The sequence below is a fragment of the Oncorhynchus mykiss genome, chromosome 3 (assembly GCF_057628025.1).
Source record: "Oncorhynchus mykiss isolate SJ-2025 chromosome 3, ASM5762802v1, whole genome shotgun sequence".
Classification (NCBI taxonomy): Eukaryota; Metazoa; Chordata; class Actinopteri; order Salmoniformes; family Salmonidae; genus Oncorhynchus; species Oncorhynchus mykiss.
Genome location: NC_143024.1, coordinates 22,801,234 through 22,826,755, shown reverse-complemented (window position 1 = coordinate 22,826,755; position 25,522 = coordinate 22,801,234). Strand labels below are relative to the sequence as shown.

The window sequence follows — 25,522 nt, the reverse complement described above, 5'->3', positions numbered from 1 at the left end:
AAAAACACAAGTCATAATATTGTAACCAGTTGTTTTAAAGGAGGACAGTTGTTAAAATGACAGATGTGGGGCATTTCGTGAAATTGTACTTCAGTATGGTTTCATAAACAAAGACATGCTGATGTGCCAGAATATTAAGTATCACATTGTCATAAGTATCAAAACTGTAAAAACAATATGTAGCTTTTCTGCAGAAAGAACCAGCCTCATAAATTTATGACTTTATCCTTTTTCTTCAGTGTGGCCCTAGTACTCTGTCATATAAACAAATACACATTCCATATGAATATAAAAACACAATGTGTAACATTATGTTCCTTTATTGAATAAGGACAAAACAAAGCAGGTAAACCATCAGCTCCTTTCAAAACTGAAGTCACAGTGACTCTACAAGATGGAAAGCACAGAATCTAAGCATATTATACAAAATGATACATATACAGACCTTTGAATGTGTATAACACACCCTGCATGTCTGCACACTAAAATAAATGCAGGACAAATCCATACACATCAACTGAACAGACAAATGAATGGATGCAGTAGCCTCCCTGCAGCCTTGTATTACACACAGTATACCGCACAAACATCATAAGAGGCCAAATTCGTCAAAAAACGAACCCAAAAAAAACCAAATTCCTCTGCCACCGCAGGACATATTTAACCAAAATTGAAAGCACACATACTAACTAAAATAATTCAACACATATTGGTCCCTCAGCAGCCGACCACTGTCGTCATCAGGGAAGATTGCCGGATTGTCCCAGTCCATGGCTGGTGGCACTCTGGGGGCCCTCTCCTTCCTCAGGCAGGCCACATTGTGGAGGACAGCACAAGCCACAGTAATATCACATGCCCTAACAGGGCTGACCCTTAATTTGTGAAGGCAGTGAAAGCGTGCCTTCAGGAGGCCAAAGGTCATTTCAACTCTGGCCCTGGTCCTGGCATGGGCATGGTTGTAGGCCTGCTGTGCTTCCTGGGGGTCTGTGAAAGGTGTCAGGAGAAAAGGCTGGCAGCCATACCCCCTGTCTCCCAGCAACACACCAGAGAATTCACCTGTCAACACAAAATCTCATCATTACTACCTCATAAACACAGTGATATTCTTGACACAGCCATGATGGTTATAAATAGGGGTTGTGTGGCTTACCTTGTGATAGGCACTGATAGATTTCAGAGGCCCGAAAGATTCTGGAGTCATGGACTGAGCCAGGCCATTTTGCCACAACATTGCTGATCACACAGTCAGCATTGCAGACCATCTGAAATCATAAGATGAGGAATATTACACCAATCAATGCACATCACTGGCAATGCAGAGTGTTCGTCAATGAACAATATCAAAAAGTTATGTTCACCTGAACATTAATGCTGTGAAAGGATTTCCTATTCACAAAATCGGCCTCATGGGCACCTGAGGGGGCTTTTATCCTTATGTGTGTGCAGTCCACTGCACCAATGACATTGGGGAAACCTGTCACACAAAGTAATGAGTATCCTACTATGTGTTAACAGTTGTCCTGTAATTTGTAGATCCTCTTACCTGCAATCCTATAGAACTCCTCTTTGATGTCACAGAGTCTTCTGTGGCCAGGGAAGGAGATGAAGACATCTGCTAATGCTTTGATAGCCAGACACACACTCCTTATTGTGCGGCAAATTGTGGCCTTGTTCAGCTGTTCTGCATCCCCCACTGAGTACAGGAAGGCTCCACTAGCAAAAAAGCGCAAGGCCACACAAACCATTTGCTCCACACTCAGTGCATGGCTCCGTGCAGTGCGGTGCTTAATCCTGGGACCCAGTAGTCTGCATAGATACCTGATGCCATCTGCAGAAAACCTGTATCTTTCATATAGATGGTCATCAGGGAAGGCCAGTGGGTCCAACCGGTCCCTGAAGACCCTTTCTCACCTGAAGGCTCTCCTCAGCACAAGTGCTTCTTCATCCACCACATCTCGCACGAATGGGCATGCCATTGTCAGAGCAGAAAGGAACACACAATTTTGGGCCTTCATATAGGCTAGTGGCCACACCTGGTGCTGGGGGGGGTGGGCAAAAGAGGGCGATGCCTTATAACGATGACTTGGTTGTACTGATTGCTGGGAAAATAAAAAAAACCTTAGAAAGATGCCACCGTCCTGTGTGCTCACAATAAGAGCTCATATGTCATGGCTCACTTGACTTTACGAGAATATACCTCATTTTTATTTTGAGCTGTGTCATCTTCTTGGAGCTGGGGGAGGAAAGAAAAATAATGATTAATACATTTGTGTTACAGTTAGCATACAGTGTACATTGAAGGCATATCTCACCTCCCTCTCAAGTTTTTTTATTTCAAGGTCCAGTTTCCTAATTGTCCTCTTTTTTATTTCGAACTCCAGTGCAAGATTTTCCATCTTTTTCTTCTTGTACTGAATGTCTATGTCTGCCAGTTCTATTTGGCACCGGAGGTGGTTGCCATACAACTTTCTGATAGCTTGTGAGCTCTGTGAACACAATACAATTAGCGCAGCTGGAATTTGGCAGGATGTGGTGTCCTTTTATTAATACGCACTATGTTGCCAGGCTGGTTTTCCCACTGTATAGCATCTGGGTCCTGTAAAAGAAATTAGATTTTTTGATTTTGATGAGGACTCCTCACCATTGTAGAGTAAATAGTACTTTCACAGTCTTAACATGATACCTCATGCCTTCTGGAATCCAGAGAGATGGTCTCCTCCTCATCATCGTCTCCATCATGTGCTGTTGCTGCTGCACTGGGGCCTTCACCCTATCACATTTAATCGGATTCATATTGAAGCTAGTAGACAAGACATGCCAGGCCTACAGTATGCCTTTGATGGAGTACTCACTGGATCAGCATCGTCTGGTGCTTGTGCTGGTGGCTCTAACAGGAACACAGTGCTGCCAGACACTGCAAGGCAATAGGTAAACCAAAGTCAGACAGTCCAAATTGATTCAATATGAATGTGGTTGTATCCCATGTAGAGATGGAAGGACATACCTTGAATGAAGCGGGTGGCATCTTGGGAGGAACCTATGCTCGTCTCTTTCCCCCCAGGGATCCCCTCTAAGACGGGCCTGCCTTTATTTAGCTCCAAGGCCATCATGTCCTCTGCTGGGGTAAGGTCAGCCTTTGGTGACCCACCACCCGTGCCTTGTCTGTGGGTATTCTTTTTCACTGCTAAAACAGTACAGACAATGTGTGAGCAGGCACCTTCTGGGTACAATATATGCTTGTGCTTTGTTAAATATTAGTCAGGGACCATACCATTCTGCAGAATGTTCTTGTATTTGATTTTGACCTGCTGCCATGTCCGTTTTGGCCCGTTCATGTTTAATCTACACACACACACACACACACACACACACACACACACACACACTTAATGGAGTCACACTGCAAAAAATCACTTGGTATTTTTGTCTTGTTTTCAGTAAAAATATCAAAAATTTTATCATAGCTTTATACAGTGTGATGGAGTTACTTTACACAATTTCACTCATATCTGCAGTGCATTTCAATAAAAAAATTTAACCGTTTCATAATTACAGTACAACTGCATTTTTGGAGATGTGAATTAAATATTTGAATTGTAATTGTGATGTTTCAGCGGAGCGGTGAGTGTGTAATTGTGCACTACTTACGCATTCAGGCGGTCTGCAATACTTTGCCACGCTTTTTCTCTTTGCTTTATCACTGTGGCGGTGTTGCCTTTCTTCTTAATTATATCTTTTACCTCCTCGTATGCCTCCATGAGGATTTGTGCTTCCGACGGGGAAAAGTACGCGGCTCTAGTTGCCATGGTAAATCAGTTAATCTGTGATCTGTGGCGGGGTCTATTTGAGTGAGCCGTGAGCGCGCACCTATCCAGGATTGGTTTCACCTGGCTTAATGAATCCGTGTCTGCTCATCCTGGCTTGGTCTTTGTGCAACCAATTAAGCCTGGACGCACATGTTTTGGCTTCATTGAGCTCAGCTGAGTCATTTATCCCGGATGTCTTAATTCTACTTTTGTGCAACAGGCCCCTGGAAACAGCTCACATCTGTCCACAAGGAATTTTTGATTGTGAAAAATCCATGTTTTCCCAAATAATGTTGATTGATGTGAGAAATGATACTTAAAATGGTACTACATAATTGACCCTATTGTGCAAATGGAGCCAAATATGTTGTATTTATAGATGCACAGTATGTTCATAGTGTATTCGGAAAGTATTCAGACCCCTTGATTTTTCCCACATTACAGCCTTATTCTAAAATGAATTAAATATATTTTTTCCTTGTCGATCTACACACAATACCTCACAATGACAAAGCGGTAACAGGTTTTTCAAAATGTTTGCACATTTTATTTACATAAGTATTCAGACCCTTTGCTATGAGACTCGAAATTGAGCTCAGGAGTTTCGACAATTTGATTGGAGTCCACCTGTGGTAAATTCAATTGATTGGACATGATTTGGAAAGGCACACACCTGTCTATATAAAGTCCCACAGTTGACAGTGCATGTCAGAGCAAAAACCAAGCCATGAGGTCGAAAGATTTGTCCGTAGAGCTCCGAGACAGGATTGTCGAGGCACAGATATGGGGAAGGGTACAACAAAAATTCTGCAGCATTGAAGGTCCCTGTAACGATGTACGCTGAGAGTCGGGAAGCAAGTTCAGGGAGTGAATACATTTAATTAATAAATGAACAAAACAGAAACACAAACAGCGCACCGACATGAAACAGCAGCAATGACGACTGGGAAAGAAACCAAAGGGAGTGACATATAAAGGGCAGGTAATCAAAGAGGTGATGGAGTCCAGGTGAGGGTCATTATGCGTGTAACGCTGGTGAGAGGTGTGCACCCTAACGAGCAGCCTGGTGACCTAGAGGTCGGAGGGGGATTACACGTGACAGTGACAGTACCCCCTCCCCGACGCGTGGCTCCATCTGCAGGACGCTGACCAAGATGACGATCCCGGGGATCAGGTGGGGACCGGTCACCTCTGCTAAGGTGCGGGAACCTGTAGATCCATAGAATAACGCCTCACCCAGGGAGTGTTTTTTTCCCGGCGGGAATGACGTTGGGTCCGGGTGCCGCTACAGGCTCTCATGCCTCAGACAGAACGCCAGGCTCCCCTGCTTCCGCCGGCTCGTCAGGCTTTTATGCTTTAGCCGGATCGCTAGGCTCCCTGCCTCAACCGGCTCGTCAGGCTTTTATGCCTTTGCAGGATCGCCAGGCTCTGACCATGAGAAACAAGGTTCTCTGGTCTGATGAAATCAAGACTGAACTCTTTGGCCTGAATGCCAAGCGTCATATCTGGAGGAAACCTGGCACCATCCCTACTATGAAGCATGGTGGTGGCAGCATCATGCTGTGGGGAGGTTTTTCAATGACAGGGACTGGAAGACTAGTCAGGATCGAGGGAAAGATGAACAGAACAAAGAACAGAGTCCGTACTGTACTTCCAACAGGACAACGACCCTAAGCACACAGCCAGGAGTGGCTTCGGGACAAGTTTCTGACCGAACTTGAGTGCCATAAAAATGTCAGACTATGGTTTGCAACTGCACATGGGGACAAAGATAGTACTTTTTGGAGAAATGTCCTCTGGTCTGATGAAACAAAAATAGGGTTAAATGTCAGGAATTGCGAAAAACTGAGTTTAAATGTATTTGGCTAAGGTGTATGTAAACTTCTGACTTCAACTGTATATGGATCTGTGCCATTTACTTTGAACTGGACTGTGTTGATAGTGTCACGGCCATTAAAAGAAGAGGATCAAGGTGCAGCGTGGTGAGCGTACATTCTCTCTTTATTTGGAAAAAAAGACGAAGTTTTAAAATTCTCCTGTAGTAATACAATTTTAGGCAGAAGTTGGTACAGAGTACAATATAACAGTATATGACAGTTCTCCCCAAGTTCTGCAAAATGTCTAAGACTCATATAGCCTCTCCCAGTCCTCCTTGCGTGAGTTTCCCTGGCAACAACATTTTAATAAATCTAACATCCTCCTGTCAGCAGAAACCATCTTATCAGCAATTAAAAGCTCAGAAGTGGGTTTGACCAAAACTTGACCTTTCATCACAAGTATAGAGTCATAACAATGTGAACAAGTGTAAGCATCTTCTTGTGTAACCTTGTGTTCTCAGAAAACCAGATAACCACGGTGGGATCCAGACAGGAGGAGTCTGGATCCTTCTGATAGTGTCTGAAGGTCACAACACGCAAAACAGGTTTTAACACAAACAGAGGTCTCCTGAAGAGGAAACCTTACAGTTTATCATAACATCATTTATTAACCCTTTAAAAGGTATAAGGCCTTGGTTTAACCCTCTTCAGTAGATGTCCTTGTTTTGAGATCAAAACAAGAGCTACATGTGTGCACATGTAGTGTGCACATTTAGTTCATATCCTTCTCTAGTTAGTGAGTTTTTATCCCTGTTAGATCATTTGTAGTCAGCAATAGGGAAGTGATTGCTTCCTACAAGAGGACAAACGTGCACATTCCTAGGCATCTTTGCAAAGCGAGTCAGGTAAAGAGCTTTTTTTTTGTCTTAAAGGGCCAGTGTTGTGTTTTGAGACAGAGTTGAATAAGCTAAGTGGCCAGTAAGGCAGAGGGTAGCATAATGTGTCTGATTCTCTGTAATAATGGTGTGGGAATAATAATGCATTTTATTTTGTAAAGTGCTTTCTTGCATCAAACAACACAACAACATAAGTCTCATGGAATTAGGCCTACATTGAACACCACTCATTGGCTGCTGCTGTAGGCTTAATGACAGAATAGCTATTTCTATATAACAATGTTATGGGTTGCATTTTCTCCATTGTTTTTGATGGTAGCCCACTCTAGTAGGTCTACAAATAGCCACAGAAGCCTACTTGGCCACTGTTAAAACTGTAACTTAAAGTGTGTACAGCCTCTGTGTTCACAGAAAACGTGTGCTGGAAGTTGCACTAACCTTTCACTGACTTTTCAAGTTTGCGCACTGCAGACCTGAAATTTGCTGTGCCCCAAAAAATGTGAGTGAACATTGCACATGGCTTGTATTGGATTTGCGCCACAAATGCTAATGTTTTCATGTGCAAACTGCTAGGAAAACTAAACCAAATCATGGATTGCTTTCATACCTTTCCCATAGACTGCTTACAGGATAAGTAAATCAATGTCATTTTTTTATTAGGGTGAACTTTCCCTTTAACAACACGTGATGATCAATCCTGGTTCCAAAGGATAAGCTACCCAATGCAAGGTTTAGTCCCGGTGTACTGTACATTAGATAACCTTGGTAATATACTGCTAAAACAGTGACGTAACTTTTAGGAAATCATAGAAGCAACTGGTATTGCCTATTTGTTAATAAACAGCTGCAGAAGTCGGGCTGGCACAATAAACATATAGCTGGCCGTATAACCGACAATTATAGACAAAAAATTATAGCATTTTGGCTAATCATGAACTACAAACAATAATAGTTATAATCTTTTTTGCTAAAACATTTTGAACATAGTAGATATATTTTCAGGTATAGACGTATAGTTTACCCAACAGCAGTTTTTCATTTTTACATGAAGAGGATAAAGTTGGTATTCATTTTAGGAGAAGAATGCACTTAGCTTATAAATGAACTAGAGACAACATCCAAGATGGATGCCCGTTGTTTTCAAAATAAACTACTCACTTTCGCATGGTCGTTACTAGATGGGATACAGTTTATCAAATTGATGTCAAAAGTTGAGAAATTTTTCATTTTAGCTATCCCTAACCTTTTTCCCAAATCTAACCTAATTCTTCAAACATGCTACGTTTGTTATCCGAGCCTGCAGTGTAAGTTCTCCTAACCTGCTACGAAACGTCATTTCTGACAAACTAACCATCTAGGCAAAGCCTGTTTGCAAAACCTGTGTTTATTGCCCTCTTTTTAGATTTGGTTTAACAGAGCAGATAACACCTGCACACTAGCACAGCTCAATGTGCACTTGGATCTGTGCTATCCAAAATCCTTGGGACGTCCCTACCCCATTGAAGTTGACATTTCTGAAATGTAACATGGTTAATTAACAATTAACAGCCAAAGCATGGCTTCCACTGTCTTGATGGCCTTCCTCCCTGTGGTGCCTAGTAGTCACAATGCCCTGTAGAAGAATTGACCTACGAACCTTCTGCATCCCACTTCGACAGACTCAGACCTTGCTCTTCAGTACTGCTCCACCAGGTCCTCGTACTTTGGCCTATTTTCTTTCATTCTCCTCCTCAATGCGGTCCTCCCAAGGGATAGTGAGCTCCGTTAAGATGACCTGCTTGGAGGTTTTGGAAAACAGCACAATGTCTGGCCTCAGTGTTGTCGCTGTGATGATGTCTGGGAACTTGAACTGCTTTAGTAGGTCAACTTTCAGCCCCCAGTCTTGAGCTGTTGCGAAAAGACCTGTGGAGGTTCTGGTAGCTGGTGTTGGCTTTTCCCCGGCTCTGAGGATTGCAATGGCCTACTTAGCTTGTCCGAGGCGCTTGCAGTGGCTGATCCCACTGAAGATGTGTTTTTGTCTTAAACCATAATACCTGCATTCTGACAGATGGTTTCCACAATGGCTTTAGGCACCAGGTTGTGGCACCAGCGGTAGTGACCCTCGCCTAGGGCTTTTGAGCAGCAGTTGAGAATGGATGTACTCCTCTCTTTAGGCAGAGAGCATGATTGTGAATCGATCCTTGCCCCAGCAGAACAGGTTAGATGAGCTTGGTAAGACGTTGTAGACTATACCCTGATGAAGACAGCTTGGCTGTTTATTGAATTATTGCATCTGAGCTCCTAGAGTGTGTGGCTCTTCTTTTCTTTTTCAGGACATCGTAGACTGCCTGGATCAAGAACTTGATGCGATGGTGCTCGGCCTTCCGCAGCTCGGAAAAGGGCTGGGCGATATGACGATATATATCGTGTGACGATAGAAAAACATCTATCGTTTCAAATTATGCTCTATCATTTATTTTGTTATGTCGCAAATCACACTCTTTACGCCAATATTTTTTGTTAATTGGACGTCGCTTTGAGTTGTGTGGAAGAAAATTTGCAACACAAACAAACATGGAGGAGAGTGAACGTGACACAGAGCACGGAGACCGTACCTAAAAGAGGGGCTACTTCAGTTGCATGGATGTGGTTTGGGTATGAAAAGTCTGACATGGACCAGAAAACCGTCCTCTGCAAAATATGCCGCAGTCCGGTCCTGACAACAGGCTTAAACACCACTAACCTCCTTTACCACCTACGCAAGAATCATGTGAAACAGTACGAAGAGAGTCTACGGATGACAACCAAAAAAGTACAGTTGAGTGCTCAAAACAAACCCCCGACTCAGGCGTTGCAAGAGGCTGTTGCCCGCGGCACACCATATAACAAAAATCACGAAGATGGAAGGAGATAAGTTGCCATTACAACTTACATCTGCAAAGACAAGGCCCCAATTTGCACGGTCGAGAAACGGGGGTTTCGTGAGTTGGCGCTAACACTCGACCCAAGGTATCAAATGCAAATTGGTATGTGACACGTATTAATACCAAAATAACATACAAACAGGCAAGACCCCCCCCCCCAAAAAAAAATAAATATATATTAGGCCTATATTTATTTTGTTTGCAACTATAGTTGAAGTGTTTTCTGTTTACCTCTTTAGATTTTATGCATTAATATTTTACATTTTGTTAAACGCTTAATTGAACATTTGCACAAAGATTCTAAATAAAATGAGAAATAATCAAATATGAGTAAGTACCTTTATTTGTTGAGTATAATTCAAAATGTAATAAGAAATAGACCTTTACTTATGGTCATTTTATATAAACTATTTATTCATTGAATTTACAGAAAATGTGCTATGTCGTTATATGTATCGTCATATGAAATGACCTTTATTGGGATATGAGATTTTGGCCATATCGCCCAGGCTTAGCTCGGACCATGTGCTTTCCACCATTTTCTCCCATCTTGTTGCTGCATTCCTACCATCCTGCTGGCTCCCTCCTCCTCAACTGTTGCTCACACTTCCTCCTGCACCACCAGTAATGCTACCAAGGTCAGCTCTTCCCGGAGTCACATTACCCACCAGCACACTGTGCCGTAGCCGTGACTCAGCCTGCTCTACTGCATCCTAAGCCCTCCACTTCCTTCCTGTCCTCACCTCTATACCTGTCTAGGATACTTTCGGGTTGCTTGACTCCCTGTATTGCAGCACCTCCTTTGTACGAGTCACCATTAATTCCTCATTCATGCTGATGGGTAGCTTCAGTTGGTTCTTCTGACTGTATAGGGCAGTGCTGCTCAGGCTTCGTGGTAATCCCATCCATTAGCTCGACTATAGAAATTGGGACCTTGTAAACCAGGAGGGGTCAGAGGTTCCGTGGGAGGACACCATGTTGGTATATCCAAGCCTTGAACTTGCCGAGTAAACCTGACTTGTCCACTGCAGCCAACCACACTCCCAGCTCCTGGTTGGATGTCTTGATGGATGCTGTATCCCTCAGGCTGCTGTCAAACATCTTGCCCAGACTCTTTACCGGTTTGAATGGTGAACCGGAACTTGTCCACCGTCTTCCTCCTTTTCAGCACCAGGTATCTAGACTTTGCTGGCTTGAAGTTCAAGTGGAAAACTTCCCCAACCCCTTCAGAATCTATCTGTTACATGTGATTTTAAAATGTCACTTTTTTTGTAAGGTCGATTCTTAGAAGGAGTTTCACAACAGCTCACTGATACGGATGATTCTGCAATGTTACCATGAGTTGTGCTTGATCTCTAGGAAGGAGCTGCTTGAAATCAATAAGAATGTTGCCACTATGGAACCAGTTGTGAACTTTGGTCTCCATCAAAATCAATATTTGTGGTGGATTAACAGAACAAGATTGAGCAAATTCAGACTTCTTCCCTTCAATGTTCATGAATACAATTACATGTATAATGTGTTCCTGATATATTTTATTTATCAGTCAAACTGGGGGAATTATCAGAGTATGCGCTACTGGTGTTGAAGTCAGGTGCAGGAGAGCAGAGAGTTGTGCTCTACTGGTGTTGAAGTCAGGTGCAGGAGAGCAGAGAGTTGTGATCTACTGGTGTTGAAGTCAGGTGCAGGAGAGCAGAGAGTTGTGCTCTACTGGTGTTGAAGTCAGGTGCAGGAGAGCAGAGAGTTGTGATCTACTGGTGTTGAAGTCAGGTGCAGAGAGTTGTGCTCTACTGGTGTTGAAGTCAGGTGCAGGAGAGCAGAGAGTTGTGATCTACTGGTGTAGAAGTCAGGTGCAGGAGAGCAGAGAGTTGTGCTCTACTGGTGTTGAAGTCAGGTGCAGGAGAGCAGAGAGTTGTGATCTACTGGTGTAGAAGTCAGGTGCAGGAGAGCAGAGAGTTGTGATCAGGCGCACACTTTATTCAGCAGAAGCAACAACAAACGGATGCAACAGTGTCCAACAAACTTCCAGCCAAAGGCAAAAGTGCAAAGCGTCACAAATAAGCAAAAATATTTAACAATTAAACGTACTCCGGGCTGAAACATAGTATCCGGGGAAAAACTAGATAGGCGCGTCAATACAAAACACGTAACAAAACAATCCCACACAAAGACATGGGGGGAACAGAGGAATATATACTGTATATGCAATTGATTTGGGAATGTTGGCGTCCCACCTTGGGTTGTGCCGTGGCGGAGACCTTTGTGGGCTATACTCAGCTTTGTCTCAGGATGGTCAATTGGTGGTTGAAGATATCCCTCTAGTGGTGTGGGGGCTGTGCTTTGGCAAAGTGAGTGGGATTATATCCTTCCTGTTTTGCCCTGTCCGGGGGTGTCCTCGGATGGGGCCACAGTGTCTCCTGACCCCTCCTGTCTCAGCCTCCAGTATTTATGCTGCAGTAGTTTATGTGTTGGGGGGCTAGGGTCAGTTTGTTATATCTGGAGTACTTCTCCTGTTCTATCCGGTGTCCTGTGTGAATTTAAGTATGCTCTCTCTAATTCTCTCTTTCTCTCTTTCTTTCTCTCTCTCTGAGGACCTGAGCCCTAGGACCATGCCCCAGGACTACCTGACATGATGACTCCTTGCTGTCCCCAGTCCACCTGGCCGTGCTGCTGCTCCAGTTTCAACTGTTCTGCCTGTGATTATTATTATTTGACCATGCTGGTCATTTATGAACATTTGAACATCTTGGCCATGTTCTGTTATAATCTCCACCCGGCACAGCCAGAAGAGGACTGGCCACCCCACATAGCCTGGTTCCTCTCTAGGTTTCTTCCTAGGTTTTGGCCTTTCTAGGGAGTTTTTCCTATCCACCGGGCTTCTACACCTGCATTGCTTGCTGTTTGGGGTTTTAGGCTGGGTTTCTGTACAGCACTTTGAGATATCAGCTGATGTACGAAGGGCTATATAAATACATTTGATTTGATTTGATTTGATGTAAACCAGGTGTGCGGGGAACAAGACAAAACAAACGGAACAATGAAAAATGGAGCGGAGATGGCTAGAAGGCCGGTGACGTCGAACGCCGCCCGAACAAGGAGGGGAGCCGACTTCGGCGGAAGTCGTGACAAAAATATAATGTTTATTGACTGCCATTCAGCATGCCAACTGAAGGGTTTTCATATAGAAGTATAGCAATCTGTTCATCCAACATAGCTAAAACTAAATACCGCGAACGTTATCTCCATTTGAGAATCTTGAGTTTCATTGAGTTTCAGCCCGGCTCTATAGCCCGGCTCAAAAGCAAGTGGGGCTCCTATGCTCACAGCCAGCGGAATAGATCCTTTGTCTGGATAGGACAAAAAAATGGACAAGTCACTCGTATGCAAATGAGGTGCAAGATTACAAAGCCTACATCTCAGCTCCTTGCGAACGGTGCCATCTGAATGTGGAGAGCTGTTTTGCTGAATTTAAAGCAATTGACGTTGCACTGTTCATAGACGTTCTGTACACAAACATTTTGGTCACTCTGAACCAGTCCAGAACCGCTTCTAGTCCCCTAGATAAGGGACTTTACATCAGAGGTTTACAACGTACCCTACTAACAAACAACTTCCGCACCTCTGCAGAATAAATTTAGGATTATAGCCAATGACAGTTCAGGGAATTTTGATTGACGTTTTGCTGGGCGAACACTTTTTTGGTTTCTCATACACTTAAAATGTTTTGATTATTGCTTGAATAGTCGCAAAGATTATATTTGTTTGTGATCTTTAAAAAACATATTTTGGATGTAGCAGTTGTTAGCTAGAATGCGAAAATCCAATTATAATCCCTAAGTAATGTGAAATTAGGCGGCAGGTAGTTGAGCGGTTAAGAGTACTGGGCCAGTAACCGAACAAATGTACAATTCTCAAATGTGTATAACACACACTTGTACATGTGTGAAATAGGACAAATGTAAGCACCCAACTAATTATTATTATTATTATTATTATTATAAATCTACTCATAAGCAACATGTAAATGGAGGCTTTCTTAGCTGGCCGTCTATGAGAACTTCCAATATGGCGCGCATCTCCCCCCTGCGGAAATATTTGCAAACACAGAAAAGGGTCTTTTGATTGATATGAAAAATCTACCTTGATAACAAAGATTTGTTTAAATACTACCAATGCCACAACATAATTGACCTTGTTGCACAAATGAAGCTTAATGTTGTGTTCATAGATACAGTATTTCTAACCTCCCTTCCTCTTTTGTATTCCCCCTTTAGCAGGGTGCCTCAACACCCCTCCCCCTCCACTACCACCCCTCCCCATTCCCCTCCTCTCTCCTCTCCTCTCCCGCTGCCTTGCACCTCTCTCAGTATGTGCTGTCAATAATTGATGGTTCTACAGACTCAAAGGGTAACAGGTCTAAAGAGGCAATCGCTCATGCGTTTATTTATTTATTTACCATTCCTATCTTTACACACACCCAGTCAGTAAGACCACTATCTGTGTGTCTTAGAGCACGGCGATCGATACCCAGCGACCCCTCTGTCTCTGCGTCCATACATGTACTGTATGTCAGGGCAGGGTCATGGGGGTTTGTTATCCATCAGTGCGTGTCCCTGCGGCCAAGATGGGGTTAATATTGCTCGTCTGGCTGACAGCAGGATATAGGGAAGGAAGTATAGAGATTAAATGAGTGAGAGGCAGGGGGCAGAGAGGAGAGAAAGAGAGAGAGAGAGAGAGGGAGGGGAGTGATTTAATTCATCCCTAGGCAGTACTGATTGACTATAGCTAGCACACTGGCACTCACAAGCACTAACACCCACACAGAACGATGGAGAGAGACAGCAGAAATGAGAAGTTCTTCTCCAGAAAGAGAAGTTTCACTTTTGGGGCATATGGAGGGTGAGTAACAGTCACAGTATTGAGAACAAATGAAAATGCTTTGGATCTAGTGTCAGAATCTGAATAAAATCTTCAAATAGTTGATAATAGGAGTAGTTCTTAATGTCATGCGGCACATTGTCTAAGGAGTTACCACTTTCCCTATTCACAGTGTGGACAAGTTCATCAGTGAAAATGAGACTAGGTGAGAAAAACTTAAAAACACCTTTATTTACCTTTATCCACATTAGATGTAGTTTATTTCTCACTGGTCATTTTACACTGGATTTAAAGCTTGATACACTTGCAGTTGATGAATAGGAAAAGTGATGGGTTGCATTGCTTTGCTCTGTCATTCCACCTGTTGCAGCAGACCAGAACCTTTAGAACACAGCATTCTGGATATTTCGGACTCCCCTACCAGCGAGACCAAACCGTTCCTTTCTGCTGGCAGCAACCAGAAGGTAAAAGGACTTAATTGTGATAATGTGTCTTTCATCATATCCTTTTTGCATTTGTTGATCACAACGTCACTAATTTAGTCTCCCTGCATTTCTCTGCATCTGTGTTTGTCTAACGTTGTTTCTCTTTCTCTTCCTGTTTCTCCCTGAACCTCCTTTCTGTCTCTGTCTGTCTGTCTGTCTGTCTGTCTGTCTGTCTGTCTGTCTGTCTGTCTGTCTGTCTGTCTGTCTGTCTGTCTGTCTGTCTGTCTGACTCTGTATGTTGGTTTGTCTGACTGTATGTTGGTCTGTCTGTCTGACTCTGTATGTTGGTCTGTCTGACTGTATGTTGGTCTGTCTGTCTGACTCTGTATGTTGGTCTGTCTGTCTGACTGTCTGTGTTTTCCATGTAAGGTGACAGAGCTGTTTGAGATCATTGAGAAGTTGCAGGTGAGTGTACAGCATCATTCTCTCTCTGTTTTGTGTAGTCTCTGTGTGTACAACAGTTCTCTCCCCAGTTAGTCAATCAGTCAGTCACTGTTACCTTCACTCTCCTTCATCAGAGCAGCAGGCTAGATGAACAGCGCTGTGAATTCCCTCTGCCTTTGAGGGTGAGTCTTTCTCCTAAAATATAATGTCAAGATTTGTGTGCACACGTGTGTGTGTGTTGACATTGACCTTTCAATATTCTCAACGATACAGACATTTTTGTTCCCTAAAACACCGACATCACAATAGTTATAGTTATAACACTCATACCAGCATTCATAAAACTCATTATTAGGTTTGCTGATGCAACCATGAGCATGTCAGTTCAAACATCATCCTGCGGATACTGCTAGATCTACATTTAATTGGATACACCAGACGTTTAATTATCATCTCACCCTTTTGAAAGTCTCAGCTTTTGAAGATAGGTCGTGACCTTCCTCTGATCCTGCCTCCAAAGCTGGGTGGTTACTGGATAGACCCCCCGCTACAGAAGTTTGCTGAGACCAGTCCGACATCCTCTCATTATGGACTAGACCCAGAGACCTATGACATCATGGAGAGAGACAGCGAGGCCACATACTACCAGGAGTTCTTCCGCTCACGAGTTAGTAGAGTACCGCCCATAGGACTACTCTTATTCTGTTCCATTTGATGGTAGCGATGGACTATGATCCAAGATGATGAAATACATACATAGTAGCTGTGTAACTTTCTCTCCTACGTCAGTATCATCACTCGTTCACAGCAGTGGACCCCTCCCTGGGACCCCTCCTTCTCTCTGTCTGTTTGGAGGAAGAAGAGAAGAGGCTGAGAGTAATCCTGAGGTTATATCTGAAAGAATATAATTTATTCAATTAATGTAATGAAACACCCTGGTGAATTCCATGAGCAACAGTTATTACGTCTGTCTTTCCTTTCCAGGATGAGGGAATGCTCTATGCATGGGGTTTTCTCTGTGTCTCTGTTCCCAAACATCCCGTCTGCTGTGGAGCTGGCCAAGGTACCATTACTAGTCTCTCCAACAGACGTGTGTATTTTAGATGAACCTTTACTGTGCTTTTACTGAAAACATTTACCATCATTGAAAAAACCCAAACTGACCATGTCCTTTTCAGATGCTATGCGACAGTGTGACTGTGTCCAGATTTGATGTGGTCAGTTACCTCAAGGTACTTATTTTTCACTGTACACATTCCCAAATGCTTTAGGCCTTCATGTTACACAGAATGTACTCTTCAAATGACCTCTAAACCCTGAGACCATTTTGACAAAAAATGTGTGCTCTCTCCTTCCCCTTTATCTCTCTATCTCTCTCTCCCTCTCTTTGCTTCTTTCTTTCTTTCTCTCTTCCCCTCTCTGTCTTTCAGGCACCAGATCTTATAACAGCATTTGATGAACACAGAGTGTCTCTGAATTTCAAGTTTGGTGTCTTGTATCAGAGAGAGGGACAGGTAAATAACTGGAATGCAGGCAGAAGCTTGGAAGCATTAAATAGTAGCACTTGTCTACTGTACATTACCTCTCATATTTTCTCTCTATCTTTTACAGTTGACAGAGGAGGACATACTCTGTAACAATGAGGAAAGTGAAGAGTTTCAAGAATTCCTCTCTATTTTGGGAGCTACAGTCGCACTTCAAGGGTTCACTGGGTAATGTACAGTAACCTACATGGTGACATGGCCTTATGGAGAAATGACAGAAATATGACATTGTAACAGGAAGAGATGAATAAGAAGATACCAGCAGCTTACTGTCACTCCCTCTCCCCGACTGCCTCTTCCCTCTTTCTCTCCCTCCCTCTCTTCCAGGTTCCGAGGAGGTTTGGACGTGTATCACGGCCAGACAGGAAATGATGCGGTCTTCACTTCCTTCCACGGCAGAGAGATCATGTTCCATGTGTCCACCAAATTGCCCTTCACAGAGGGCGATACACAACAGGTTAGCCTGAATAACGACACCAAATCATCCTCACCCACAGTCAATCACTTCAACCCAGCTCCAGTGGCTCCCGCTTACCCTCTGCTCATTACTCCTTACAGCTACAGAGGAAGAGACACATTGGCAACGACATCGTTGCTGTTGTTTACCAGGAGGGCCACACCCCTTTTCTGTCTGATGTCATCGGCTCACACTTCCTGCACTGTTTTCTAGTGGTCAGGAGGGTGAGGAAGAGAGTGGGGGACGAGGGGGAGGGGGAGGAAGCAGGAGGAGGAGGGGTGTTCCAGGTAAGAAGATAAAACAAAATGAGAGACACATTGATCTTTTATCACTGAATGGAAAGCCTTTTTCAAACCTGGAAGTGGTCTGTTTGCAGGTGTCAGTCACAGCCAGAGAGGATGTACCTCCCTTTGGTCCCTCCCTCCCTGATCCTCCCATATTCACAGAGGTGAGCAGAATTCACATCTGAACTTGGTGACATGGTAAAGGCCATGATGCATTCTCAGTGTGTCTCTATTGGCCTATCTTCCAGAGCTCCCTGTTGAGAGAGTTCCTTCTGACCAAGCTTATCAATGCAGAGATCTCCTGTTATAAGGCTGAGAGGTTCAGTAGACTGGAGGTAACCACAGAAGAACAACACTAACACCATTATAAATGTATACAGTAATGCTTGAGGCATTACATGCACACAGGCAAAGACTTTCTAGATGCAAATCTGGTATATTTTTAAGTGGAACAGAAATCTAAGAAACAAGTATTTCCTCTTCTCTAATTCCTCTCTTCTGCTCCCCATTTCTTACTTAACTCCTCTATGCTGCCTCCTTCTCTCCTCCGTCTCTGCCTCCCTCTCTCCTCTCATCCTATCTTTTCAAGCTGCGCACTCGTTCGTCCCTCCTGGAGGGTCTGCAGGCGGAACTGTCCACCCGCTCCCAGTGCATGATGGGAGATTCGCCTGTGTCCACCCTCTCGACTTCTGAGGGGATGAGGGGTGTAACTGAGGGGAGTGGAGGGTTCATCGAAAACTTTAAGGTGAGGTCAGAAATCCTTGGCTTTTCACTACAGTGTGGGGAAAGGGTGGGTTTTCGACTTGGCATCCATATTTCCTGTCTTTGTTGCAGAGAGCCATTAGGGTACGCAGTAATTCTTTTGACACTCTTGGGGGGCCTAGAAAGATGGGCGGGGTGCCACTCCCACAGAAGCCCAAGGTAACCCATACTGAAGATGGAAGCACTTTCTCTTTTATCACTGAATATCTAATTGATATGTTTTTGGGAAATACTGACCACCCCTGTTGGTTTTTGTCTCCCTCTCCAGGCTGCTACAGAGAGAGATGGAGAGAGGTAAGACACTACAGAGAACGGACAAATCAGACAGATGGATGGACAGACAGACAGACAGATGTTTTTTTTTTCTTTCAGTGAGTTGGCCTACAAGCCCCCTGAACCCAGCTTTCCGCCCACAGACAACCTGGGCTCCACAGAGGTCAAAGACTACTCCAGTCCCCAGGAGAATACGTAGGCAGACAGAATTATGTGTATATTTGAGTAATAACCAAGTGGATACTTTGTATGTACAGTGCATTCGGAAAGTATTCAGACCCCTTGACTTTTTCCACGTTTTGTTACGTTACAGCCTTATTCTAAAATTGATGAAATAGTTTTTCCCCCTCATCAATCTACACACAGTACCCCATAATGACAAAGTAAAAACAGGTTTTTAGATATTTTTGCAAATTCAGTACTTTGTTGAAGCACCTTTGACAGCCATTACAGCTGTTATTTTCAGGTCTCTGCAGAGATGTTCGATCGGGTTCAAGTCCGGGCTCTGGCTGGGCAACTCAAGGACATTCAGAGACTTGTCCTGAAGCCACTCCTGCTTTGTCTTGGCTGTGTGCTAAGGGTCATTGTCCTGTTAGAAGGTGAACCTTCACCCCAGTCTGAGGTCCTGAGCACTCTGGAGCAGGTTTTCATCAAGGATCTCTCTGTACTTTACTCTGTTCATCTTTCCCTCGATCCTTACTAGTCTCCCAGTCCCTGTCGCTGAAAAACATCCCCACAGCATGATACTGGCACCACCATGCTTCACCGTAGGGAGGGTGCCAGGTTTCCTCCAGATGTGACGCTTGGCATTCAGGCCAAATAGTTCAATCTTGGTTTCAGCAAACCAGAGAATCTTGTTTTTTCATAGTCTAATAGTCCTTTAGGTGCCTTTTGGCAAACTCCAAGCGGGCTGTCATGTGCTTATTACTGAGGAGTTGCTTCGGTTTGGCCACTCTACCACAAAGGCCTTCTAGGTGGAGTATTGCAGAGACAGTTGTCCTTCTGGAAGGTTCTCCCATCTCCACAGAGGAACTCTGGAGCTCTGTCACAGAGGGACCATCGGGTTGAGGTTCACCTCCATGACCAAGGCCCTTCTCCCCTGATTGCTCAGTTTGGCCAGGCAGCCAGCTCTTGGAAGAGTCTTGTTGCTTCCAAACTTCTTCCATTTCAGAAAGATGGAGGTCACTGTGTTCTTGGTGGACCTTCAATGCTGCAGAAATGTTTTAGTATCCTTCCCCAGATCTGTCCCTCGACCCAATCCTGTCTCGGAGCTCTACGGACTATCCCTTTCGACCTCATGGCTTGGTTTTTGCTCTGACATGCACTGTCAACTGTGGGACCTTATATAGACAGACAGGTGTCTTTCCAAATCATGTCCAATCAATTGAATTTACCACAGGTGGACTCCAATCAAGTTGTAAAAAACATCTTAAAGATGATCAATGGAAACAGGATGCACTTGAGCTCAATTTTGCATCTCATAGCAAAGGGTCTGAATACAAATATAAATAAGGTATTTTCACTTTATCATCATGGGATATTGTGCTTAGATTGATGAGAAAAACAAATATTTAATCCATTTTAGAATAAGGCTGTAACGTAACAAAATGTGAAAAAAGTAAAGGGGTCTGAATACTTTCCAAATGCACTGTACAAGCTGTAAAATGTTGAAATGTATGCTTTCATAGCAAGTAATACAGATATATTATTTTAGAATATTTTCAATGTTAATATGTGTACATCATTGTAGTAAATGTATGATAACGAAGTCATGCAATATGTATTACTATTTTACTATTTTAGAGCATTGTAACAATTCAGGGCTGCCACATTTGAAGACAGTTTGGAGTGAGATTTGCTATGTGAATGTCACTGCCCCCTGGCCAATCCATAGACGAGGGACTGGGGGTTTACTGTTTTAAAGTGAATATCCTGAAATTCTATGTATTTTGACATGGCTTAGGCCTATTACCAGGGTGGAAAATTAGGTTTATTCAGGATGCTTTGAACATTAAATGAACACTCCAAATTTGACTACGTTGTTACTTTTTTGGGGTAGGTAATGTGAAGAATGCTAACATGTTTTCTGTACACAGTTTTAGGTAGTTTGACACTTTGACACAGTAATTAAATGAGGTAGAGAGACAGGCAAATGCTAAAAACAGTGGGACGGTTGGAAGCTGGGATTGATCCATGTTATCAGGTGGAAAGTTGTATGAGACACATGGAGAGGAGTGTTAACACTACATCAAGGCTCTGCACAGGAAATGTTACTATTAATGGTTGATGGTAGTGGGTAACCAAATCATAGATTGGAATCTGCTTGTCCATAGACTGCTTTGAAGGTAAGGAGACAATATTTTGTCATTTGGGATCAATCTCTTTAAAATAGGGATGGAAAGAAAATCCTGCTTTCTCTCCAGGAGATTTGGCCAAACAGATCTGTGCTGGATGGTTGAAAATGTTCTTGATATAAAAATACATTTTTAAAGATGACACAACCTTCAAGAAAAAACAAATGAAGATCAATATTCAGGTGGTTTATGACAACTAGTTGAAGATCAGTATTCAGGTGGTTTATGACAACTAGTTGAACATCAATATTCAGGTGGTTTATGACAACTAGTTGAAGATCAATATTCATGTGGTTTATGACAACTAGTTGAAGATCAATATTCAGGTGGTTTATGACAACTAGTTGAAGATCAATATTCAGGTGGTTTAATACTACTAGTTGAAGATCAGTATTCAGGTGGTTTATGACAACTAGTTGAAGATCAATATTCAGGTGGTTTATGACAACTAGTTGAACATCAATATTCAGGTGGTTTATGACAACTAGTTGAAGATCAATATTCATGTGGTTTAATACTACTAGTTGAAGATCAGTATTCAGGTGGTTTATGACAACTAGTTGAAGATCAGTATTCAGGTGGTTTATGACAACTAGTTGAACATCAATATTCAGGTGGTTTATGACTACTAGTTGAAGATCAGTATTCAGGTGGTTTAATACTACTAGTTGAAGATCAGTATTCAGGTGGTTTATGACAACTAGTTGAAGATCAGTATTCAGGTGGTTTATGACAACTAGTTGAAGATCAGTATTCAGGTGGTTTAATACTACTAGTTGAAGATCAGTATTCAGGTGGTTTATGACAACTAGTTGAAGATCAATATTCAGGTGGTTTATGACAACTAGTTGAACATCAATATTCAGGTGGTTTATGACAACTAGTTGAAGATCAATATTCAGGTGGTTTATGACAACTAGTTGAACATCAATATTCAGGTGGTTTATGACAACTAGTTGAAGATCAATATTCATGTGGTTTAATACTACTAGTTGAAGATCAGTATTCAGGTGGTTTATGACAACTAGTTGAAGATCAATATTCAGGTGGTTTAATACTACTAGTTGAAGATCAATATTCAGGTGGTTTATGACAACTAGTTGAAGATCAATATTCAGGTGGTTTATGACAACTAGTTGAAGATCAGTATTCAGGTGGTTTATGACAACTAGTTGAAGATCAGTATTCAGGTGGTTTATGACAACTAGTTGAAGATCAGTATTCAGGTGGTTTAATACTACTAGTTGAAGATCAATATTCAGGTGGTTTATGACAACTAGTTGAAGATCAGTATTCAGGTGGTTTATGACAACTAGTTGAAGATCAGTATTCAGGTGGTTTATGACAACTAGTTGAAGATCAGTATTCAGGTGGTTTATGACAACTAGTTGAACATCAGTATTCAGGTGGTTTATGACAACTAGTTGAAGATCAGTATTCAGGTGGTTTATGACAACTAGTTGAAGATCAGTATTCAGGTGGTTTAATACTACTAGTTGAAGATCAATATTCAGGTGGTTTATGACAACTAGTTGAAGATCAGTATTCAGGTGGTTTATGACAACTAGTTGAAGATCAGTATTCAGGTGGTTTATGACAACTAGTTGAAGATCAGTATTCAGGTGGTTTAATACTACTAGTTGAAGATCAATATTCAGGTGGTTTATGACAACTAGTTGAAGATCAGTATTCAGGTGGTTTATGACAACTAGTTGAAGATCAATATTCAGGTGGTTTATGACAACTAGTTGAAGATCAGTATTCAGGTGGTTTAATACTACTAGTTGAAGATCAATATTCAGGTGGTTTATGACTACTAGTTGAAGATCAATATTCAGGTGGTTTATGACAACTAGTTGAAGATCAATATTCAGGTGGTTTATGACAACTAGTTGAAGATCAGTATTCAGGTGGTTTATGACAACTAGTTGAAGATCAGTATTCAGGTGGTTTATGACAACTAGTTGAAGATCAGTATTCAGGTGGTTTATGACAACTAGTTGAAGATCAGTATTCAGGTGGTTTATGACAACTAGTTGAAGATCGGTATTCAGGTGGTTTATGACAACTAGTTGAAGATCAGTATTCAGGTGGTTTATGACAACTAGTTGAAGATCAGTATTCAGGTGGTTTATGACAACTAGTTGAAGATCAATATTCAGGTGGTTTATGACAACTAGTTGAAGATCAATATTCAGGTGGTTTATGACAACTAGTTGAAGATCAGTATTCAGGTGGTTTAATACTACTAGTTGAAGATCAATATTCAGGTGGTTTATGACTACTAGTTGAAGATCAATATTCAGGTGGTTTATGACAACTAGTTGAAGATCAATATTCAGGTGGTTTATGACAACTAGTTGAAGATCAGTATTCAGGTGGTTTAATACTACTAGTTGAAGATCAGTATTCAGGTGGTTTAATACTACTAGTTGAAGATCAGTATTCAGGTGGTTTAATACTACTAGTTGAAGATCAATATTCAGGTGGTTTATGACAACTAGTTGAAGATCAATATTCAGGTGGTTTATGACAACTAGTTGAAGATCAATATTCAGGTGGTTTATGACAACTAGTTGAAGATCAATATTCAGGTGGTTTATGACAACTAGTTGAAGATCAATATTCAGGTGGTTTATGACAACTAGTTGAAGATTCAGGTGGTTTATGACTACTAGTTGAAGATCAGTATTCAGGTGGTTTATGACAACTAGTTGAAGATCAATATTCAGGTGGTTTATGACAACTAGTTGAAGATCAATATTCAGGTGGTTTATGACAACTAGTTGAAGATCAGTATTCAGGTGGTTTATGACAACTAGTTGAAGATCAATATTCAGGTGGTTCATGACAACTAGTTGAAGATCAATATTCAGGTGGTTTATGACAACTAGTTGAAGATCAGTATTCAGGTGGTTTAATACTACTAGTTGAAGATCAATATTCAGGTGGTTTAATACTACTAGTTGAAGATCAGTATTCAGGTGGTTTAATACTACTAGTTGAAGATCAATATTCAGGTGGTTAAATACTACTAGTTGAAGATCAGTATTCAGATGGTTTAATACTACTAGTTGAAGATCAATATTCAGGTGGTTTATGACAACTAGTTGAAGATCAATATTCAGGTGGTTTAATACTACTAGTTGAAGATCAGTATTCAGGTGGTTTATGACAACTAGTTGAAGATCAGTATTCAGGTGGTTTATGACAACTAGTTGAAGATCAGTGTTCAGGTGGTTTATGACAACTAGTTGAAGATCAATATTCAGGTGGTTTATGACAACTAGTTGAACATCAATATTCAGGTGGTTTATGACAACTAGTTGAAGATCAATATTCATGTGGTTTATGACAACTAGTTGAAGATCAATATTCAGGTGGTTTATGACAACTAGTTGAAGATCAATATTCAGGTGGTTTAATACTACTAGTTGAAGATCAGTATTCAGGTGGTTTATGACAACTAGTTGAAGATCAATATTCAGGTGGTTTATGACAACTAGTTGAACATCAATATTCAGGTGGTTTATGACAACTAGTTGAAGATCAGTATTCAGGTGGTTTATGACAACTAGTTGAAGATCAATATTCATGTGGTTTAATACTACTAGTTGAAGATCAGTATTCAGGTGGTTTATGACAACTAGTTGAAGATCAGTATTCAGGTGGTTTATGACAACTAGTTGAACATCAATATTCAGGTGGTTTATGACTACTAGTTGAAGATCAGTATTCAGGTGGTTTAATACTACTAGTTGAAGATCAGTATTCAGGTGGTTTATGACAACTAGTTGAAGATCAGTATTCAGGTGGTTTATGACAACTAGTTGAAGATCAGTATTCAGGTGGTTTAATACTACTAGTTGAAGATCAGTATTCAGGTGGTTTATGACAACTAGTTGAAGATCAATATTCAGGTGGTTTATGACAACTAGTTGAACATCAATATTCAGGTGGTTTATGACAACTAGTTGAAGATCAATATTCAGGTGGTTTATGACAACTAGTTGAACATCAATATTCAGGTGGTTTATGACAACTAGTTGAAGATCAATATTCATGTGGTTTAATACTACTAGTTGAAGATCAGTATTCAGGTGGTTTATGACAACTAGTTGAATATCAATATTCAGGTGGTTTAATACTACTAGTTGAAGATCAGTATTCAGGTGGTTTATGACAACTAGTTGAAGATCAATATTCAGGTGGTTTATGACAACTAGTTGAAGATCAATATTCAGGTGGTTTATGACAACTAGTTGAAGATCAGTATTCAGGTGGTTTATGACAACTAGTTGAAGATCAGTATTCAGGTGGTTTATGACAACTAGTTGAAGATCAGTATTCAGGTGGTTTAATACTACTAGTTGAAGATCAATATTCAGGTGGTTTATGACAACTAGTTGAAGATCAGTATTCAGGTGGTTTATGACAACTAGTTGAAGATCAGTATTCAGGTGGTTTATGACAACTAGTTGAAGATCAGTATTCAGGTGGTTTATGACAACTAGTTGAACATCAGTATTCAGGTGGTTTATGACAACTAGTTGAAGATCAGTATTCAGGTGGTTTATGACAACTAGTTGAAGATCAGTATTCAGGTGGTTTAATACTACTAGTTGAAGATCAATATTCAGGTGGTTTATGACAACTAGTTGAAGATCAGTATTCAGGTG

The 25,522-nt window shown here is 41.8% G+C and overlaps 2 protein-coding genes across 5 annotated transcripts; one reads left to right on the top strand and one right to left on the bottom strand.

Annotated features, from left to right (window-relative positions):
* Positions 1-2,287: 2,287 nt before the first annotated feature.
* LOC149984459 (uncharacterized) lies at positions 2,288-4,032 on the bottom strand. Its single transcript, XM_090225292.1, has 5 exons — positions 3,272-4,032; positions 3,005-3,184; positions 2,853-2,914; positions 2,684-2,770; positions 2,288-2,596 (listed from the first exon to the last, which is right to left on the bottom strand). Exons 1-5 carry the CDS (start codon positions 3,333-3,335, stop codon positions 2,504-2,506), a joined length of 486 nt encoding a protein of 161 aa, XP_090081418.1. The 5' UTR covers positions 3,336-4,032; the 3' UTR covers positions 2,288-2,503.
* Positions 4,033-14,128: 10,096 nt separating this feature from the next.
* On the top strand, positions 14,129-20,518 carry LOC110509245 (rap1 GTPase-activating protein 2). 4 transcript variants are annotated; one of them, XM_090230683.1, is made up of 19 exons: positions 14,129-14,321; positions 14,473-14,505; positions 14,674-14,764; positions 15,155-15,190; positions 15,304-15,351; positions 15,645-15,836; positions 15,959-16,056; positions 16,154-16,232; positions 16,348-16,401; positions 16,600-16,683; positions 16,781-16,881; positions 17,041-17,170; positions 17,272-17,457; positions 17,547-17,618; positions 17,703-17,789; positions 18,044-18,199; positions 18,289-18,375; positions 18,485-18,510; positions 18,589-20,518. In XM_090230683.1, exons 1-19 carry the CDS (start codon positions 14,251-14,253, stop codon positions 18,686-18,688), a joined length of 1,731 nt encoding a protein of 576 aa, XP_090086809.1. In that variant the 5' UTR covers positions 14,129-14,250; the 3' UTR covers positions 18,689-20,518. The 4 variants fall into 4 exon arrangements, with proteins under 4 accessions (XP_090086809.1, XP_021445873.1, XP_021445874.1 ...); XM_021590198.3 differs by having other exon boundaries at positions 15,639-15,836; XM_021590199.3 differs by having other exon boundaries at positions 14,671-14,764.
* The last annotated feature ends 5,004 nt before the right edge of the window (positions 20,519-25,522 follow it).